This window comes from Patiria miniata, unplaced genomic scaffold (genome assembly GCF_015706575.1).
Source record: "Patiria miniata isolate m_02_andy unplaced genomic scaffold, ASM1570657v1 HiC_scaffold_5, whole genome shotgun sequence".
Taxonomy (NCBI): Eukaryota; Metazoa; Echinodermata; class Asteroidea; order Valvatida; family Asterinidae; genus Patiria; species Patiria miniata.
In genome coordinates, this window is record NW_024037072.1 from 6133589 (window position 1) to 6149936 (window position 16348).

Consider the following 16348-nt stretch of genomic DNA (forward strand, 5'->3'; position numbering starts at 1 on the left):
TTTTTTCGTTTGAATTAAGAAACAAAAATTCTCAAAATCTAAAGACGGGTGCTTAACAACTAAGCTGATGAAGTGAATGATGAATGATGTATATTCCGAGAAAACAATTTTCTAGGATCTCAATTTCAATTCAAAAGTTCCCGAGTCATGTTTGAATTGCGCCCGAAATCAGCATCTGGGACACGTTCTCAATCAGCCGATTGCAGCTTCATGATGTCATGTACTGAACCGACAAATAATAGCAATGCTTGTGCGCGCGCACCCATTCACGGATTCGCCAAATTACAAACCAATGGAAATTTCCAAAAATGTGTCACTTGACGCACCTTTGGAAATGGCCTTCTTTGTGTTTTCTTCAAAATGACAGCATGCCAGAAAAAATAATTTCACAGGGAGTTATTGCCATTACCATCTTTAAACAAAGTAAGCTATTCAACAATAATTTGGTCGGCGTCTTTTTGGATAGCTGCAAATGATCTACTCTACCTTTAAGACTCATTTTGGGAGATCCAGTCCAAAATCCACATTACCTCTCCTGAACTGAAATCTGTCACCTCGACTACTGTCTCCATCGCCATGGGGATGCTGTCACCTTTGACCTCTGCTTTTGAATTGTCCAATGCCTGATCAATAAGTGGCTTGTTGATTGGTTTCAGCTTCGACACTTTCAATTCACACAATTTTTCTGAGAGTTTCCCGTTGATCTAATCCAGCATTTGAAGCTTGCAATGACGGTGACCTATGACATCATCCCCATCATTTTGTTGAAATTCCTCACCTGTAATGATGAATCAAGAAAGACTTTTTCAAGTTCTTTGACGAAGTGATCATGCAACTGCACAAAGTAAAATACGCAAGAAACATTGTCAACCACAAGGCAAATTATAAATCAAATCACAAATCAAATCACAAGTTAAATCCCAAGTCAAATCAAAAGGAAATCACAAGTCAAGAAAAGCAAAGAATTCTAGCCTGCCTCACTCTATAATCTAATAGCTTTTCACTATTATGCATATCTAATTAATGACTTGTGATTGACTTGAGATGACTTGCTTTCAACCATACAAACGAGAATAACTAAAATTGCAAAATGCACTGTCTGAAATTCCCTATAAACAGTCCAAAGAATTTATACACTTAATGTAAAGCACCAGCTCAGAATCATGGTTCCCAACTTCCTTAGATCTTAATATTCTCATAAAAAAAAACCACTTAGAGGTTGTTTCCTTTTTCAAAAATCGAGCCAAGTTGGCATTTGAGGTCTCCGACAACAGGCACACTTACATTTATCACCCAATTCTGAGATTGATGTCAAAGCTGATTTTGTAAACTTTATCTTTAATATTATTTGTCCATATAAAAGAACTTCAAATTAATCAATAGTTGGAGGAAATTTTTCCTTTTACTTTTAAAGGTAAGTTTACAACATTTGCAAACATCAAAAAACAAAACTAAAAATAATTATGAAATACCTTACTTGATTGTAAGTGAATAATAGGATTCAAGCATCCTATAAAATCATGACACCTGGTGTGCTGTCATTTAAAAAAAATAGAAGGGATTTTTGTATCAATTTCCAACGATGGTCAACCGACCATTGTTGGAAAAAACTGACTGTTTTTCAAATACTGCCCCCACTTTGTTGGCAATCGGTTTCACATCCGTGAATGAGTGCAAGCCAGCTAGTCTGGTTCCCTAACCCGACAATTCCTCCCCGTCTATTAATTGCTCCGTTTCGTCTAAAGTAGGGTCAGGGAACCAGACTACAAGAACAGCATTTTTTTTCTTGGTTTTTCCAGCATCTATGAACACAAAAGTTTAAACAGGTCAGAGTAACATTAGTTTCTATAAAATACTAAACCCCTATTTCATCCATTTTTGAAACTTACAGCGAAAGCAAATATTGTATATTTATTACCTTTTATAAGCTGCATTTTTGGTGAGACTTAGAGTCCATGTCATAACTGTCCGAAATTCTAGGGAAAAAACCTCAAATTCTTCAAAAAAGTGATCAATATTAATGTCAGACAATCACAGACTTTAAATTTGGACCAGAAGGGCACGCATTCTTCCCCCTGACTGAGTCGCTGACTTAGTGACTGAATCATCGAGTATAATTTCAAAATGTTCAGCTCAGACTTTTCAAGTACGGCTGACCAGCTAAGACATGAATGACTGGCTGACCAGCTGTCAAACTTCCAGGTCAAACTCTACCATTTTATGCTAGACCCGAAGCCTAATCTTATCTTGTGTGATTTTCTTGCCTTTTAAATTTTTTTAATAGTTTTTTTTAATGCCACTTACCTCTTCAATCTGGTAGTCGAATCTGGTTCCTTGTTCGGAAGTTACAAACTTCAGCTTGACCTTTTATGATCAACAAAGTAACGATATTAATAACAGTGATACCAAATTTATGCAACAGTGGGAATGCAAATGGATCGATGTCGCATTATAGTATCTTCTATCCAATGCGAAATCTGTTCACAGGATTTGTTCCATAGCCAACAAGTACGTATTTGTTCAGTTTGGATGTTGACACTTGAATGAAGTTAACGACTGAAATGAAGCAAAACTTCAAAAGCCAAAAAAACCCACGTTCATGACTTCAGACCTAAAACGTCTGGTGCGAGATACATCTATATATAACCTGTACTGATGCAACTGATTATACAGATGACAAACAGAATATTGATGGTACTCTGGGCAAAATAGAACAAGTAAAAAGTCCCTATGGTTGTATGTGGTAAACAACTGCATGGGTGTATCATAGAGTTGGGTCCATAGACTGTTTTATCAATGAATAAACAAATATTGGGACCCAGAGATATCTGTGTCAGAGAACATAGATTTTTCCCTTCTCCTTTTCAATAGTTTCATGTCAACAACGATAACTTGAGTAACCATGGCAGGGCTGATCAAAGGCAAAAGTCCAACCCAGTCGAAATCCTACGACATCAAATGAACCAACTTAATTGCGGTCATAATCAGCCTGCCACATGAAATATAAGCATAAAAAGTAGTTACCGAAAAGAATAACAGAATAAAAAGTAAACAATTCCGGACAAGGGCGGACGCCCCCCCCCCCCAAAAAAAAACTTAACTTTTTTTTGTTTTAAGTTGACGTCGCAATAAAAGGCAGGCACTGCACACCACCATCTTTTCCTAAAAAGAAATTGGTGAAAGTGGTCAGAAATTGCCTCAGTACTGCAGACAAATTAATATTGATTTGTTTGAATTTTTTTTTCAAAGATTTGTTACCGAGCTTCCTAGCGTACGTGATCTGGCAGCTTATTTATAGCTCTCCATTACAGCCAGCAGGCGTTCCTAATCTGCTCATTACATGTGCCGATACATCCGCGACATTTGACACAGCTAAAAATAACAACAAAGCATTAACTTTTATTTCAATAGACGGTAGATGATACATTTATCTTAAATGTCAATCGAGAAGTAGACATGACACCATTATTTGCAGATAACTGTGGACAAAAACTTAAAAACAAATTCTTCGTTCTGGAATTATAAAAATGATGTTACAGAACACTCCTTGTCTTCTCTCTTCAGCGTAATGTCAATGGCAAAAATTTTTGCTTGAATGTTATCTTTAAAAAAAATTTGTTTGAAAGTTCCAGAGCTTTCTCTCTTGCTCTTTCTCTTCAAGTCCGCCTAGATTAATGGGTTTTTTTAAATTCCTACTAACAAACTGCACGATTGTATCATATCGGCTTAAAAGTGCAGGCCAGGCACATCCTATAAGCACACCCTACTTAAAGTAAGATTGGGTTTGTGCCCGACTTTTTAGTAAAACAAACTTTTTTATGTCAAGCATTTTGGACACAAAATTCGCATTCATAAATACCATCCCAAGCTGTACATTTGAAATTTATCCATTTTGAGGTAAAAAGTGAACAATATTGCTGCAAACTGCTAACTGACTATTATAAGATGGAATTTTGCGTCTGGGTGATATAAATCTTAATAGGTTTTGCCCTTCACAGACGTTTAAACACCGCATACTCCAACTTTCACTCGGGAGGTAACACACTGAGTATGCAGTGTTTAAACGTCGGTGAAGAGCAAAACCTAATTTGATGCTAACTGACTGTTAAACCTGAAATATACAAATAAAAGGTCCTTATGTTTTGATCCCATTGTGATCTTTCTCACAGGATAAAGGGTTTAGTGGAAATAAAACACAGACAAAATAAACACATGTTTACAAGCACACGAATGTGTAATAGTTCCTTTTCTCTCTTGTTTCCTTCATTTTTTAATCGTAGCACACTAATGATATACGTAGTACCGGGGGATCCTTGCACCACACTAACACATTTAGCAAGGGCAAATTTTAAGGGGCTGCCATGCCGAGCACAGAAATTTGTTAATCACGGAAAATACTTGCTTAGCAGAAACTGGTTACCAGCTAAAACACCATGCAATGTATGCACGGGACCGGTCCTCAGCTTTTTTTTTGGGCTGGGTGCAAATATTTACTAGGCACTATTTTCTGCTTGTCACCTCCATGAAATTTAGTCCAGAACTTGACCCAGCCAGAGACAATGAAAAGCTTATCTACATAAATGTACTTGTTATATCGTGTCTCGGGATACTGTGAATTCATTGGTCTAGAACGACCGTTTACTTGCTACATACTGCGTTGCATTTAAATTACCTCATTATACACTGCGTTGCATATAATTAACCACATATACAACGCGTTGCCTGCGCGTGCCGAATGTGTGGGCCCGCAAATCCCTCGACTGAACTTTGAGAAATGCAACCGCTCAGTCTCATGTCCAGGAGGAAAGCTCACAGTTATCAAAGGGTACACCACGGTGATTTAATTCATCTCTGGCATATTAAGTTCCAAGCCTTTAACTTTTTCGGACTGATTGCCACGATATAACAAAACAATTGTTGACTGCAATGATGTGGGATTTTTTAACCCGTCGGGGCACATAGCACCCTCGAGTGTTAAAAATGCCATATATCCCACATCACAGCAGTCAACAATTGTTAACCATCATTTAAATACTACATAGATCATGTGAGTTGCAATGCAGTCTTGCTATTGGGCGACACTTTTTGGTGTTTTGGTGTTGAGTTTAAATGAAGACATGGGCCAACCTTGTTCTGCTTTCATAGTGTGAGTGCATGCAAGAGGATCAAATGTCATGTATAAATAATCAAAAGGGGAAAAAAAAGTACAAAATCGAGAATACTTGCTGAAAGAAGAAATCACCCGTCAGAACATATATTATACTCATTTCAACACTGAAATAATTACCACTACTTTTCTTTCAAATGAAGTACCCCACTGTATTAAGTCCAAAAGTAATCTGAACATCTTCTCAAGTAATTCAAAATTGATGATAGTTTTGACCCACCGGTGGCAACAGAATGAAAGGTAGGCGTGGGGTACGAACCAATGTTTCTGCTGACTGGGAAAAAGCAGTGAGCAATATTTGAAGAAAAAAAAAATGCAAATTATTGCATCTTAACAACCTGTTATTGTTATTCATAGACTTTGCTTTATGGTACGAATCAAATGTTTCATTAATGAAATAACGGAGACCATAAAACAAAAGTGGTCTTGAATGCTTAGTATAGACCGAAGTCGTTATTTTGGAGAAAAAAAATATACATATATGTAAAATTTAACAAGTACGGCCATTAAATGCATATATGATGAATTAATAACTTAATACACACATGGATATTTGTCTGACATTAGGCAGCCAATGGGTGAGCTTTTCTTTGATTGGCTAGACGTAGCTAGCCCTAAACATCTATTCCCAACCCCCAATTCTCATCCCCCCCCACTCTTTCCTGCACCCCACTGATTCACCAACTGCCCAATTAAATCAAGGTTTTAACACAAATGAGCTGAAATTTTCCGCCAAGAAACACTCAGAACGTTGCAACAACAAAAACAGCAACATGGGCACACCAATTATGCAACAAAAGCACAACACAAGCAGCTCAGGAATCATATACGCAAGACTGAACGCATTTTTATACAGTTATAAAATGTTGACATAATAAAAATAACCAAAACACATCTTTCATCTTGTAATTACTGTTTTTAAAGCCCAACTGCACGGTATAGTTGCACTGAAGAATCAAAGTTTGTGCAGTTTGGACAAATTAAGCGTGGTGCTTACTAAGGCATGCCCACTCCTTTACAAATCTGTTTAGGTGAGTTCCAACAGTATTTACCAGCGAGATACAACCATAGAGCTATATTGAATTACTAGAGCGCTAACTCCCCGTTCCCTCGCGTGGAATATTTTTGGATGCGTCCTTTGCGCACACATTTCAAACGCATGTGTGTGATTGTTAAAACATATTGAAAACATGGAATTTCACTTGTGAGTTCTAAATGCAAATCGAGATTACAAAAAAACGTGACAACATAGGCCCGGTTTCATCAATGTCAAGGAAAAAAAAAACTTTTGGAGCGCATACGCGCCCGCGTGTGTTGTATCACGGATCTAGAAGATCCATGGTTGTATGTTCAGAGCAAAATGAAACGCTAATTATGTGATTGTGCATTGTTGTTTTTGGCATATGAGCTCCACATACATACATCAGTTTCAATTGCAAATTGTCATACAAAAGCCGTACATATTTCAAGCTTTCCATAGGTTTGTGCACAAACATGGATCCAGCAGGCTTTGCACAGCGTTTTAGGTCTCTAGTAATTCAATATGGCTCTATAAATACAACATACTTGTATACTGAACAGTGAAATGCAACTAACATAATGTGCTCTATGCCAGTTAGCGAGTCTGTACGCTCAGCCTGCTATGATGATTAAAAAAGAAAAAAAAATATGACTTTATTTTTTAAACAGATTTAAATACAATGAACTCAATCTTTGACCACTATTTACACTCCCACTATTCCATTCTATATAAAGTACACTCAGAATGGAATGCTCATACAATGTACAATATCTCCTCAACTCCTCGAAATAAATTCTAGAATAGGCCGGTTTCAGTGAAACCAATTTCAGTAATTTTGGGGGAAATCTTTTACATGTACACATCAATAATTCAAGAGAAAAAAATGGCAGTGATGCATTTAGTTTAAATTGTTGCCAAAATGCGTGTTCAAGTCTTGTTGATAGAATGTGACAATGCCTATTCTCTCTTCAATACTTTACAGCTGCCAATCTTTTCATGATCAGCCTAATACAATTGTCTCTCTTTTTTTTTTTAACTACCGTACTCAGGCTAGCAGCAAGTACTAACTACTGAAAAAAGAACAAGCTTTTCCAATTTGTGTCCATAAGAACTGACCTCTATGTCAAAAGAAAAAAAGTACACAAGCTAAAGCTCCACAGGCAGTAGACCCTTTGCAAAAAGCGCCCTCAAAGAGGATTTGATTGAGAGGACACTTTGTACTTCCATAGTCAGTGAAAAAAATAACTGTCCTCCATGAGGGCGCTCTAGGCAAAAAGTCTATACATGCAGCAGATGCTATAATGAGTGATTTTGGCTGACTGCTTTCTGTGTCTTTCTTTATTTTCATCTGCTTAACAAGCTAGTTGGTGCAAATTGGCTGCAAGTCAAGAATGGCCAAATCCAGACAACGTTATGTGGCGATCATGTTTAGTGTTTCTGATCAGATCTGCTAACAGATTAGATGACGGACTTTGATAATTTGATAGATTTTGAAAGCACAATCTGCCCTCCCCCCCCCCCCTTCAAAATCTACCATTACTGGCACAAATGTTTCCACTCATATTCATATGACTCTACAAATTAATTTGTGGGAAGGAAAGTTACAGTTTTTAACATAACATAAAAACAAATCCATTTGGTTACCATATTGCGAGCATTGTTGCCTTTGTATAATTGATGTGGCCCCCCAAAAAAATTCACGTTCACCTCTTATTAAGCCAAGAGTTGGAAAGGATTGATTCAATGGGTACTAAAACAAAGTTACACTTATTGGTGGTGGTAGTTTTTTTGCATGCCTTGAACACTCAAGAGAAATTGTCCATTTTCCAAGTACATGTCAGGGTTTTGGGGTCAAAATACGATATTGGAATGCCTTGTGGATATTACCGAAAAAGTCAGAAAACAGCACATTTAACTTTTTTTCTGCCAATGCATTCATTCTTTGTCCTTTACAAACCCAGAAGTATAGAGAATTCATAATGGGAACAAGTTTGATCTTGCGTCACAAGTTATGCCGACTTTTCAAAAACTGGAACTGACAATAACAAATATCAATGACAGTTGAAGATACATCAATGATTCCCAAACTTTGGGAAAAAAGTAAATGATTTGTATAATTGTTTAACTACACATTAGATTGATTTAAAGTTTGATGTATTTTGTACAAAATATAATGCAGTATACTTATATGACCAAAATTATAAAAACAAAAAGTGAAGCAAGCGGAAACATTTCAGAGCTTGCAAACTAATGTGAAATGAAAAACATTATATGTATTGGTGATTATATTTCCAAAGAAACACATCTCAATATAACATCCATCTGCTTACTTTACTAAGATATAAAACAAAAAAAATATCAAATTTCAAAACCAAAACACAAACTATCAAGACTCCTGTGTCAAAGGAGCTCAAGCTATGCCTGTTGGTTGAATAAGATTTTGATACGGTTTGATGATAGTAAATATCTGGAAATATTCTCGTAGACATAGGCATGGCTTCACATTCACAATGCCAAAGTGCCAACGAGGGCGCTGTTCTTTTTTTAGTGTTAAGAGTAGAAATTTTACATTTATTGAAGCAATTTAGCAAATTTAGTTCAATCTTTAGGTGTGTCATGTGCAGTCCATCACACAGCTGAGACACAGGCAGTTTCCATCAGTGAGACTGGTTTCCAAATATACGCATGTTTTTGGTATGAAGACATTCAGGGCCACTATGGCCTACTTATACAGCCCAACAGTACAACTGTACCTGGTGCAATGAATGGTAATTACATTGATGAGCTATCACAGTTTGGTATGTGGAACAGTCCAGGAACTAGACTTCATCTCCAATTACTAGGAACCAATTCCCAAACTCGTTTTGTTTCTCTCTGACTTTGGCAACACCAGTCAGCTTGGAACCCTAAAACTTTTCAAACAAATGAAATGATTCCAAAATTTAGTTTTCTTTTACAGGGTAATGAACAATTCTACGTTAGCTGAGAATAGACTCATAATAGGGCCTTCGCACGAGTCATACTTTGCCACAGCATGCGGCTAAAATTCATGGAGCAGAAGACTGAGCCAAAGCTCAAGAAATATCCAAGGTTTGATAAATGGCACTGGATACAGCCTTACAGAGTAGATACCTTAAACTGAAACACAACATATTCATGTGTTGAGAGCTAGAAGCTGAACAGACACCTTGCATAAAGTGCCCTCATAGGTTGACACTTTGTACAGGTACGTGTACTTTCAATGTCAGTGAATTGAAATAACGAAAGCTGTACCCAGTGAGGGCGCTCTACGCAAGAGGTCTATTGGTCAGCCTGTGGTTACCAGACTGTTTGCTACTTTCTACTGACTGTTCAGCTACATGTCTAAATAACCTTATTACAATCTTTGTACAAAAACCAAAATGGAGAGCGATTTGCCAGTTATAAATTACAAAAAAAAAAGTTAGATCAACTTTTGAAGTGAACAGGAGACTTTTAAATTTCTGAAGGAGTTTCTTCCGCTAATAGACTGCCGAGAACTGATCTAACAATCCAAAAATGATTTGAGGGAAAAAAAGGATCAGTGTCTTAGGCGAGAGGAAATGAACATCTTTTTAAAAAATACTGAAGGTTTATAGTACTTAAAAAAGGGAAAACTCATAAAAGCTATATAATATATATTTTTTTATATATACAAAAAATGATCTCCTGGCATTATTAACATACATGTAATATCTTACAAATCGGGCAAATGAGTATTAAGGGATAGAATGGACAATGTAAGAGCCTACAGAACTGTTTCCACATAGAGGAATTTTAATGGTAGGGGGGAAAAATATAAACCGAATTCTAGCCAATTTGGGCGTTATTTCATTAAATGTCCCAGATAGTTTGCGGAAAACCTGTTCTGCTATCTATAGGCTCATTTGGGTTAGTTACAGGATCCTGCAAGAGCTACATGCTTCTTTAAGCTGTAGCTGATGAATTTCTCCATGTAGGGTAATGCCAAATGATGTAAAGAAATACTTGTCAGCAACTTCTCCAAGAAACATTAACTGAATGAGTTCTCGGGTCGATCAAATGCAGTAAATCTGTTTCAAGTGTGTTAGGTAAATAGACATGTTCAATTTGAAAAAGAGGAAAATAGGCAGCTAAAAAGGCTGTCTTTGTTGAGACCTGGAAATGAATGCGCTTCACAGAAACTTGCTGACATCCAGGCAAAATGCATTAGATGCAATTAAAAGAGCACACGATTCAACAATATGCATTTTAAAGCTTTTTTTTCTATGCCAATAACTCTGAGAAATTTGCTGATGGTCCAAATCTTTCCTTCAGAACCGTTTGACTTGAAAAAATACAAGGACATTTCTCTCAAATATTTTGCAAATCCAACATGAACTGACTTCAAGGAAAAAAAGGGCTTAGTAAGAATCTCGCTTAAACTTGGATCTGAAATATTCAATGAACACGTACAAGGTATATGCGACAAACTCTGTGCACGTAGCATAAGTTTGATAAACTCTACCAGTTTATCACAGATTTTGAGCCACGTGTAAAGGAAAGCACCAGGACTTATAATCACATGCCATGAGGGATATCATTCTAGTCTCTTCATTGTGACATGATATTTGATCGTTGGATATTTCAAAGTTCGGAGCCACATGTGATGCCGTCAAATTGAAATGGAACTCAGTCTGCCTCCAAATTAGCCGTGTCCAAATTACTTGGCTACGGCTTGAATTTACACACGAGTGTATGGAAAGTGGCTGCAGCCGCTATCATAGACGTGTGTGTAATTCCAAGCCGTAGCCAAGTAATTCGGACACGGCTTACGGTACTTGGAAAGTGACTGCAGCCACTTCCCATAGATGGTGTGTTACTGCTAACCATAGCCAAGTAAGTGGGACGCAGCCTGTGTGCAAAAGGACAACCTGAAATGTATTTGGCGCCCTCAGATATGAAGTCTTCGGATCTGGGCCCAATTTTATGGCTCTGTTAACCACAGAATTCCACGCTTACGATCATCAGTTTGTGCTAACAGCGCTAGCACAAAAATTCCTGTAAGCACAGAAGCTTTAGTTATGGGATGTACGCATACGTAGAAGCCAAAATTCCTCACTAACCTGTGAAATACGCTTACCATAAGCAGGCATTTTTCGCTAACGGTAAGCAGAGCCAAGAAATTGGGCCCTGCCCAGTGCAATGTATGTGCAGTGTGCGCATAACAGAAAGGGAACAGACACGATACATTAAGCACCACCCACTGCTGCACGTGGGCAACACCACGTGCGTCTCTCCCCTGCTACACTGCATGTAACTGACGCGCACACTGTACGCAAGCGCACGCATGTTTGACATTAATCACTGACTGTGATTGGTCCAAACATCATAGGGCGGGCCTTAGTGCATCAGTCTATTACTGTACACAGTTGAAATATGAGACACTGATGAACAAAAGTGTGTAAAATCTAGTGTCCTTTTGGGCAGTTACAAATCATGCAATTTGACGGTGTTTTGTACAAGGTTCTGTTCGTGTTCTTGAAACTGTTTTTTGTTTTCTTCTTCAATCTATGGCATTCAGAAATGTTTGTCCTCGGAGCTCTAAGACTGTTTTTGATTCTACTTTGAAACCCAAGAGACAGCCTGTACAATGTACAGGGATAAGGGTTTGTTAGGACAGAAGTGAGTCCACAAAAGTGAGTTGGGATTATGTTGGATGTTCAGTGTAAGTAATACACCACCCATGGGAATTTGCCAGGGCTGGTAAGAAAGAGGGGCAGACATGGCCATTTCTGTAGGTGAAATATGAAACATCTTAAGACCTCCCCCGCAATAATAGATTGATTCAAGGCAGGGTCAAACACCAAAAGGGAACACTTGTTTTGCATGAAATGACAGTGATATCAATCTGAGCAAGTACACATGTTTCTCCGAAAAGAGTGTGTGGGTGTGTAATGCATCGACAAAAGAAGAAGTTTTGGTTGGTTGTAATGAACTGCCAGTGCCATTCAACCGTTCCTTTCAAGAACCTGAAATCAAATCCTTGCAAACATGTCCCGTTTCTAAAAGGAGTCAGGAAATACGATTGAATCGAGGGGGGAAAGTACAGAACTGGATTCGACAAAGGGCTAGACAGTGGACTGGACATACACGGCATTTTTTTTTTTTAACACTCAATTCAGCTGCAGGGTGGCAATAAACAATTTAACTTTTTTCTTTCTTATCTGTCCTCCTGACAGAAATTCAAAGTCACTCTGTGATACCCCCTGAATGAATGAGGCCTTCATTTTTTTTCCCCTGTTATTTTCTTCTTTTTTTGTGGATTAAACTCTCCATTGATGATTCCCTTCCTCCCCGCTCTTGCTCGACAACGATGACCAGTAAAATATTTACACTGTTTACAAGTGTAGCGGAAACAAAGGTACAAGAATACGGCTTTCAAATCCTCGATGTCTGTTGACTGCGTCCATTCTTGGGGAAAATCTCTTCCAGTTGGGCAACATGACGACTTGGCTGAAGTCACTATGTACCACCAGAAAAGCGGAGCTGTGTCAAAGTCCGCGACAAGTTTATGAAAGTCTGATATCTATCAGCTTGCAGCAAATGGACAAAGCATTTTTGTTTCACCGCCGGAAAAGCATGGCAAGTCCTGCGACGACCCCGACGCCCACAGCCCCGTATGTTAACGCAGTGCCGATAGCGTTAGTTAAGATTTCGTTCTCCGTTTCCCGCACGCGATTCTTGTCGAAGAAGTCAAGAAAGCCGTCCTGCAAGAACACACACAGACAGACAAAAAAAATTAGTAGTTATATCAGGTCATCTCTTTCCTGAATTTCACAAGAAGTTAAAAAAAAACTTGAAGGGATCAATGAAAAGCTCAAATACACAGAAGCCTTCCTCACAAAATCCTCAACAACAGAGTTACATGAAATCATAAAATAATGATATAACATAAGGACAATTCCGTAAATTCGGATGTACATGTCAGACATTTTAATGAGCTGCTGTTGGAAAAGTGAATGTGATTCAAAAAAACAATTACAGCAGAAAACAATTACAGACCAAACTAAGGTACATGAGCATCTTGTGGACGGACGCACGTTGAATTTTACGGAATTGCTCATAATCAATCATCACAAACATTGCCAACAATGAAAAAGTGCAAAAACAAAAATTACAGTGAAGTCTTGAGAGGAATTCATGAGTGAAATTCATGACATTTATTCTCCTTAAGGACAGCACAAATATATTTAATTCAATTTATAAAAATCACTCAATCATCAATCTTTGAATAATTTTTTTTTTGACATATTCAATTTAATCTATTGAATTAAGTTTTCTTTCTCTTACACACATGAATGTGTAGAGAGATATTTGACTGCCCACCCATTTTGCCCATTTGTTTAATGTGTACCATCTGACTATCAGGCAAATCAAACCAACACAATAGTGAATTTACCGTACTGGCGCATGCAACACTCTTTCCCAAAATAAAAAGTTTCAAATAAACGCAACTGAAAGTGCAGACATAAGCACGAAAGCGCAAACCCAAGCACGAAAGTGCATCTGGGCAATTCCACGGTTACTCACGTTACATTTTTGATGTACTTTTGAGTTTCCTTGGGCTGCAATTACCTTACTGAAAAGGTTTAATAACTGTTATCCCCATGGTAGATAGAGTAGACCTAGACCTACCTAAGCACCAAAGATGACATCCAGAAAAATGTGTTACGTATGATAACCAAGATGCACAAAATCGGTTACTCACATTACAATTTCGTAACGTGAGTAACCGATTTTCTGCGTCTTGTTTATCATACATAACACATTTTTCTGGATGTCACCTTCGGTGCTTACATGTAGGTAGGTCTAGGTCTACTCTATCTACCATAGAGCTAACAGTTATTAAACTTTTTCAGTAAGGTCATTGCAGCCCAAGGAAACTCAAAAGTACATCAAAAATGTAACGTGAGTAACCGTGGAATTGCCCAGATGCATTGGCTGGTTCCCAGTCCCTTCACTATTTTCACTGAAAAGAGGGTACAGGAACCAGTCTAGAAGACCTTACCTAACTAGTTTAATTGCGCGCTGAACACAAACACTGTTTTGTGTAAAACTTTAGAATTACTGCAGATGGGGAAGTACTCTTCACTGACAAAAAAACATTTTCAGTATACCGGTATTTTCACCTATTCATGGAACCAACATGATAATCTCACTTTCACTACGCACTCCATTCTGTAAACTGATACACATCAGAAACAATTATCTTGCATCAGACATTTCAGGAGCTGGGAAACAATTTGCCACCTGTTTCTAGTCTGCCAGCAACATTACAGCTGAATTTGCAAATAGTGGTACACTTACCGGTACATATAAATATACATGTACATGCGGCCAACTGTACACAAGGTAACACCAACCCTTGGAGTTGACAATGTACATACATATATTTACAAGTGAACAAAACATGCAGTAAATAATCTTGAAGCTAAACGAAACACACTTTGAAAAATAAAGGTGTCACAGGTTGTTTGTCAGAGATACATGTACCGTATGCATACTATGTACATGTATGCCAAGAAAAAAAAGGCATATCACATGCATTTTTTTCCCTCACAAGCAGACTGGAACACTGGCTACATACAGCATCAGGACAAGCAACAGAACATCATCAACAGTTCTCAAAAGTGGCAACGACACGCCAGTGCAAAAAATATAAGTTGTTGTACCCATGCTGTTCAACATATTTGCTCCTTTTCTCCTGATGTATGTTTTATTTCAGCGGAAGAAACTACTATTTTTCTATTTCAGATGTTTTCAACCGTCTAAGATACGCTTTTAACGGTATCTTGGGTTGCCTTTGCGCCAATAACACATAATAAAGTTATTATTGCCAGGCTGCATATAAATTGAAATTTGTAAAGTAAATAATTATAAAATCAATGTAGGCAGATTTTGCAAGTAAATATCTTTTGTAGTGCAAGAAAAATAACAATTTAAAAACCAAAAATCTATATTTTTGGGGTGAAACTCAAAAACAGCACGGGCACAGCAACTTTGAGTAAATGATAAAATAAAGAATGACAGTTACTGTACCCTTGACCTTTGAACCCTACACATCAATGTGCACGGTCTGGTTCCCTATCTCTTCAGCAAGCAAGCAAGCGCGGCGAGTCCGGCACCAAACACGGCAAATTGGCACACGGACGTCACAATATCGGTGACCGTGTCGCTTAGCGCTTTCTCCCTTGCTTTGTCATCGTCAAAGAATTTGGCAAATCCATCCTGAGGCGTCACCAAGCAGGCAGGAAGAAAACAAGGAAGAAGTAAAGACCAAAAACATCACTGAGGAACCTCAAAATGAATGATTTCTAGTTTTGTGAACACCAAGTGGCAATGTACATGTGCAAGTGGTTCAGTCAATAATTAGCTTTTTAAAGATATCATGGACACAATAAGGCGGGGCTATTGGGTTTGGATTGGCTATTTTGTATTTACCCAAATGTACCTGAATTAAATAGCGCCCTCGTAATCTGTCCAACATACCTCAAAATGGCTAAGATGTATGCATCATTTGCATGAGCATATCCAAATGTCAGTGGAATGTATATTTCCAGACAAGGCATACATTTACATGTAGGTGTTGGTCACTGGCAGCCAGTAGCTAAATTATACTGTACAAATACACGTACATGGGTACACGTACATGGGCACAAGCCAGTGGCATAACTAGGTTGGGGTGGGGGTGGGGGTGGGGGGCGCACGGGGCACGTGCCCCACCAGGGAATGTCTGTGCCCCCCGGGGTGCCTCCCCCCCTTTGAAATCTCGAATTGAAACAAAATTATATCTTGATATGATGTTTCATTTGCCTTTAGTGTCCCCTTGAAAAACTGAAGTGCCCCCTGGCGCCTCCCAGAAGTTTGACCCTAGTGACGCCGCTGCAGGCGCAAGCACAGGTACCCAGTACCGGCAAATGTAAAAGGACCTGTACAATTTACTGACTTGGTAGTTGAAAGGATTTACAGAAGCCAGCACCACTATTCCATGAAGAACACTTCTCATTTAACTTGTTTACAAAAGGATACATTGCATTCACGCTGGGTAACAAAACAATTAGGTACTCGTACAAGTACATTGTATATTTACATGTTCATCCCAAACCACTTTGAGACTAGAA

At 38.2% G+C, this 16348-nt stretch overlaps 1 protein-coding gene across 5 annotated transcripts in view; it reads right to left on the reverse strand.

Annotated features, from left to right (window-relative positions):
- Window positions 1-10772: 10772 nt before the first annotated feature.
- Window positions 10773-16348, reverse strand: part of LOC119742144 (bcl-2-like protein 1) — a 40090-nt gene continuing 34514 nt past the window's right edge. For 4 of the 5 annotated variants that reach the window (XM_038218185.1, XM_038218186.1, XM_038218184.1 and 1 more), the window contains exon 5: window positions 10773-12934. In XM_038218185.1, the coding sequence (XP_038074113.1) occupies window positions 12791-12934 (144 nt within the window). In that variant the 3' untranslated portion in view covers window positions 10773-12790. Of the gene's footprint in view, window positions 12935-15266; window positions 15456-16348 lie in introns of all 5 variants that reach the window. The other variant, XM_038218183.1, reaches the window with a different exon arrangement.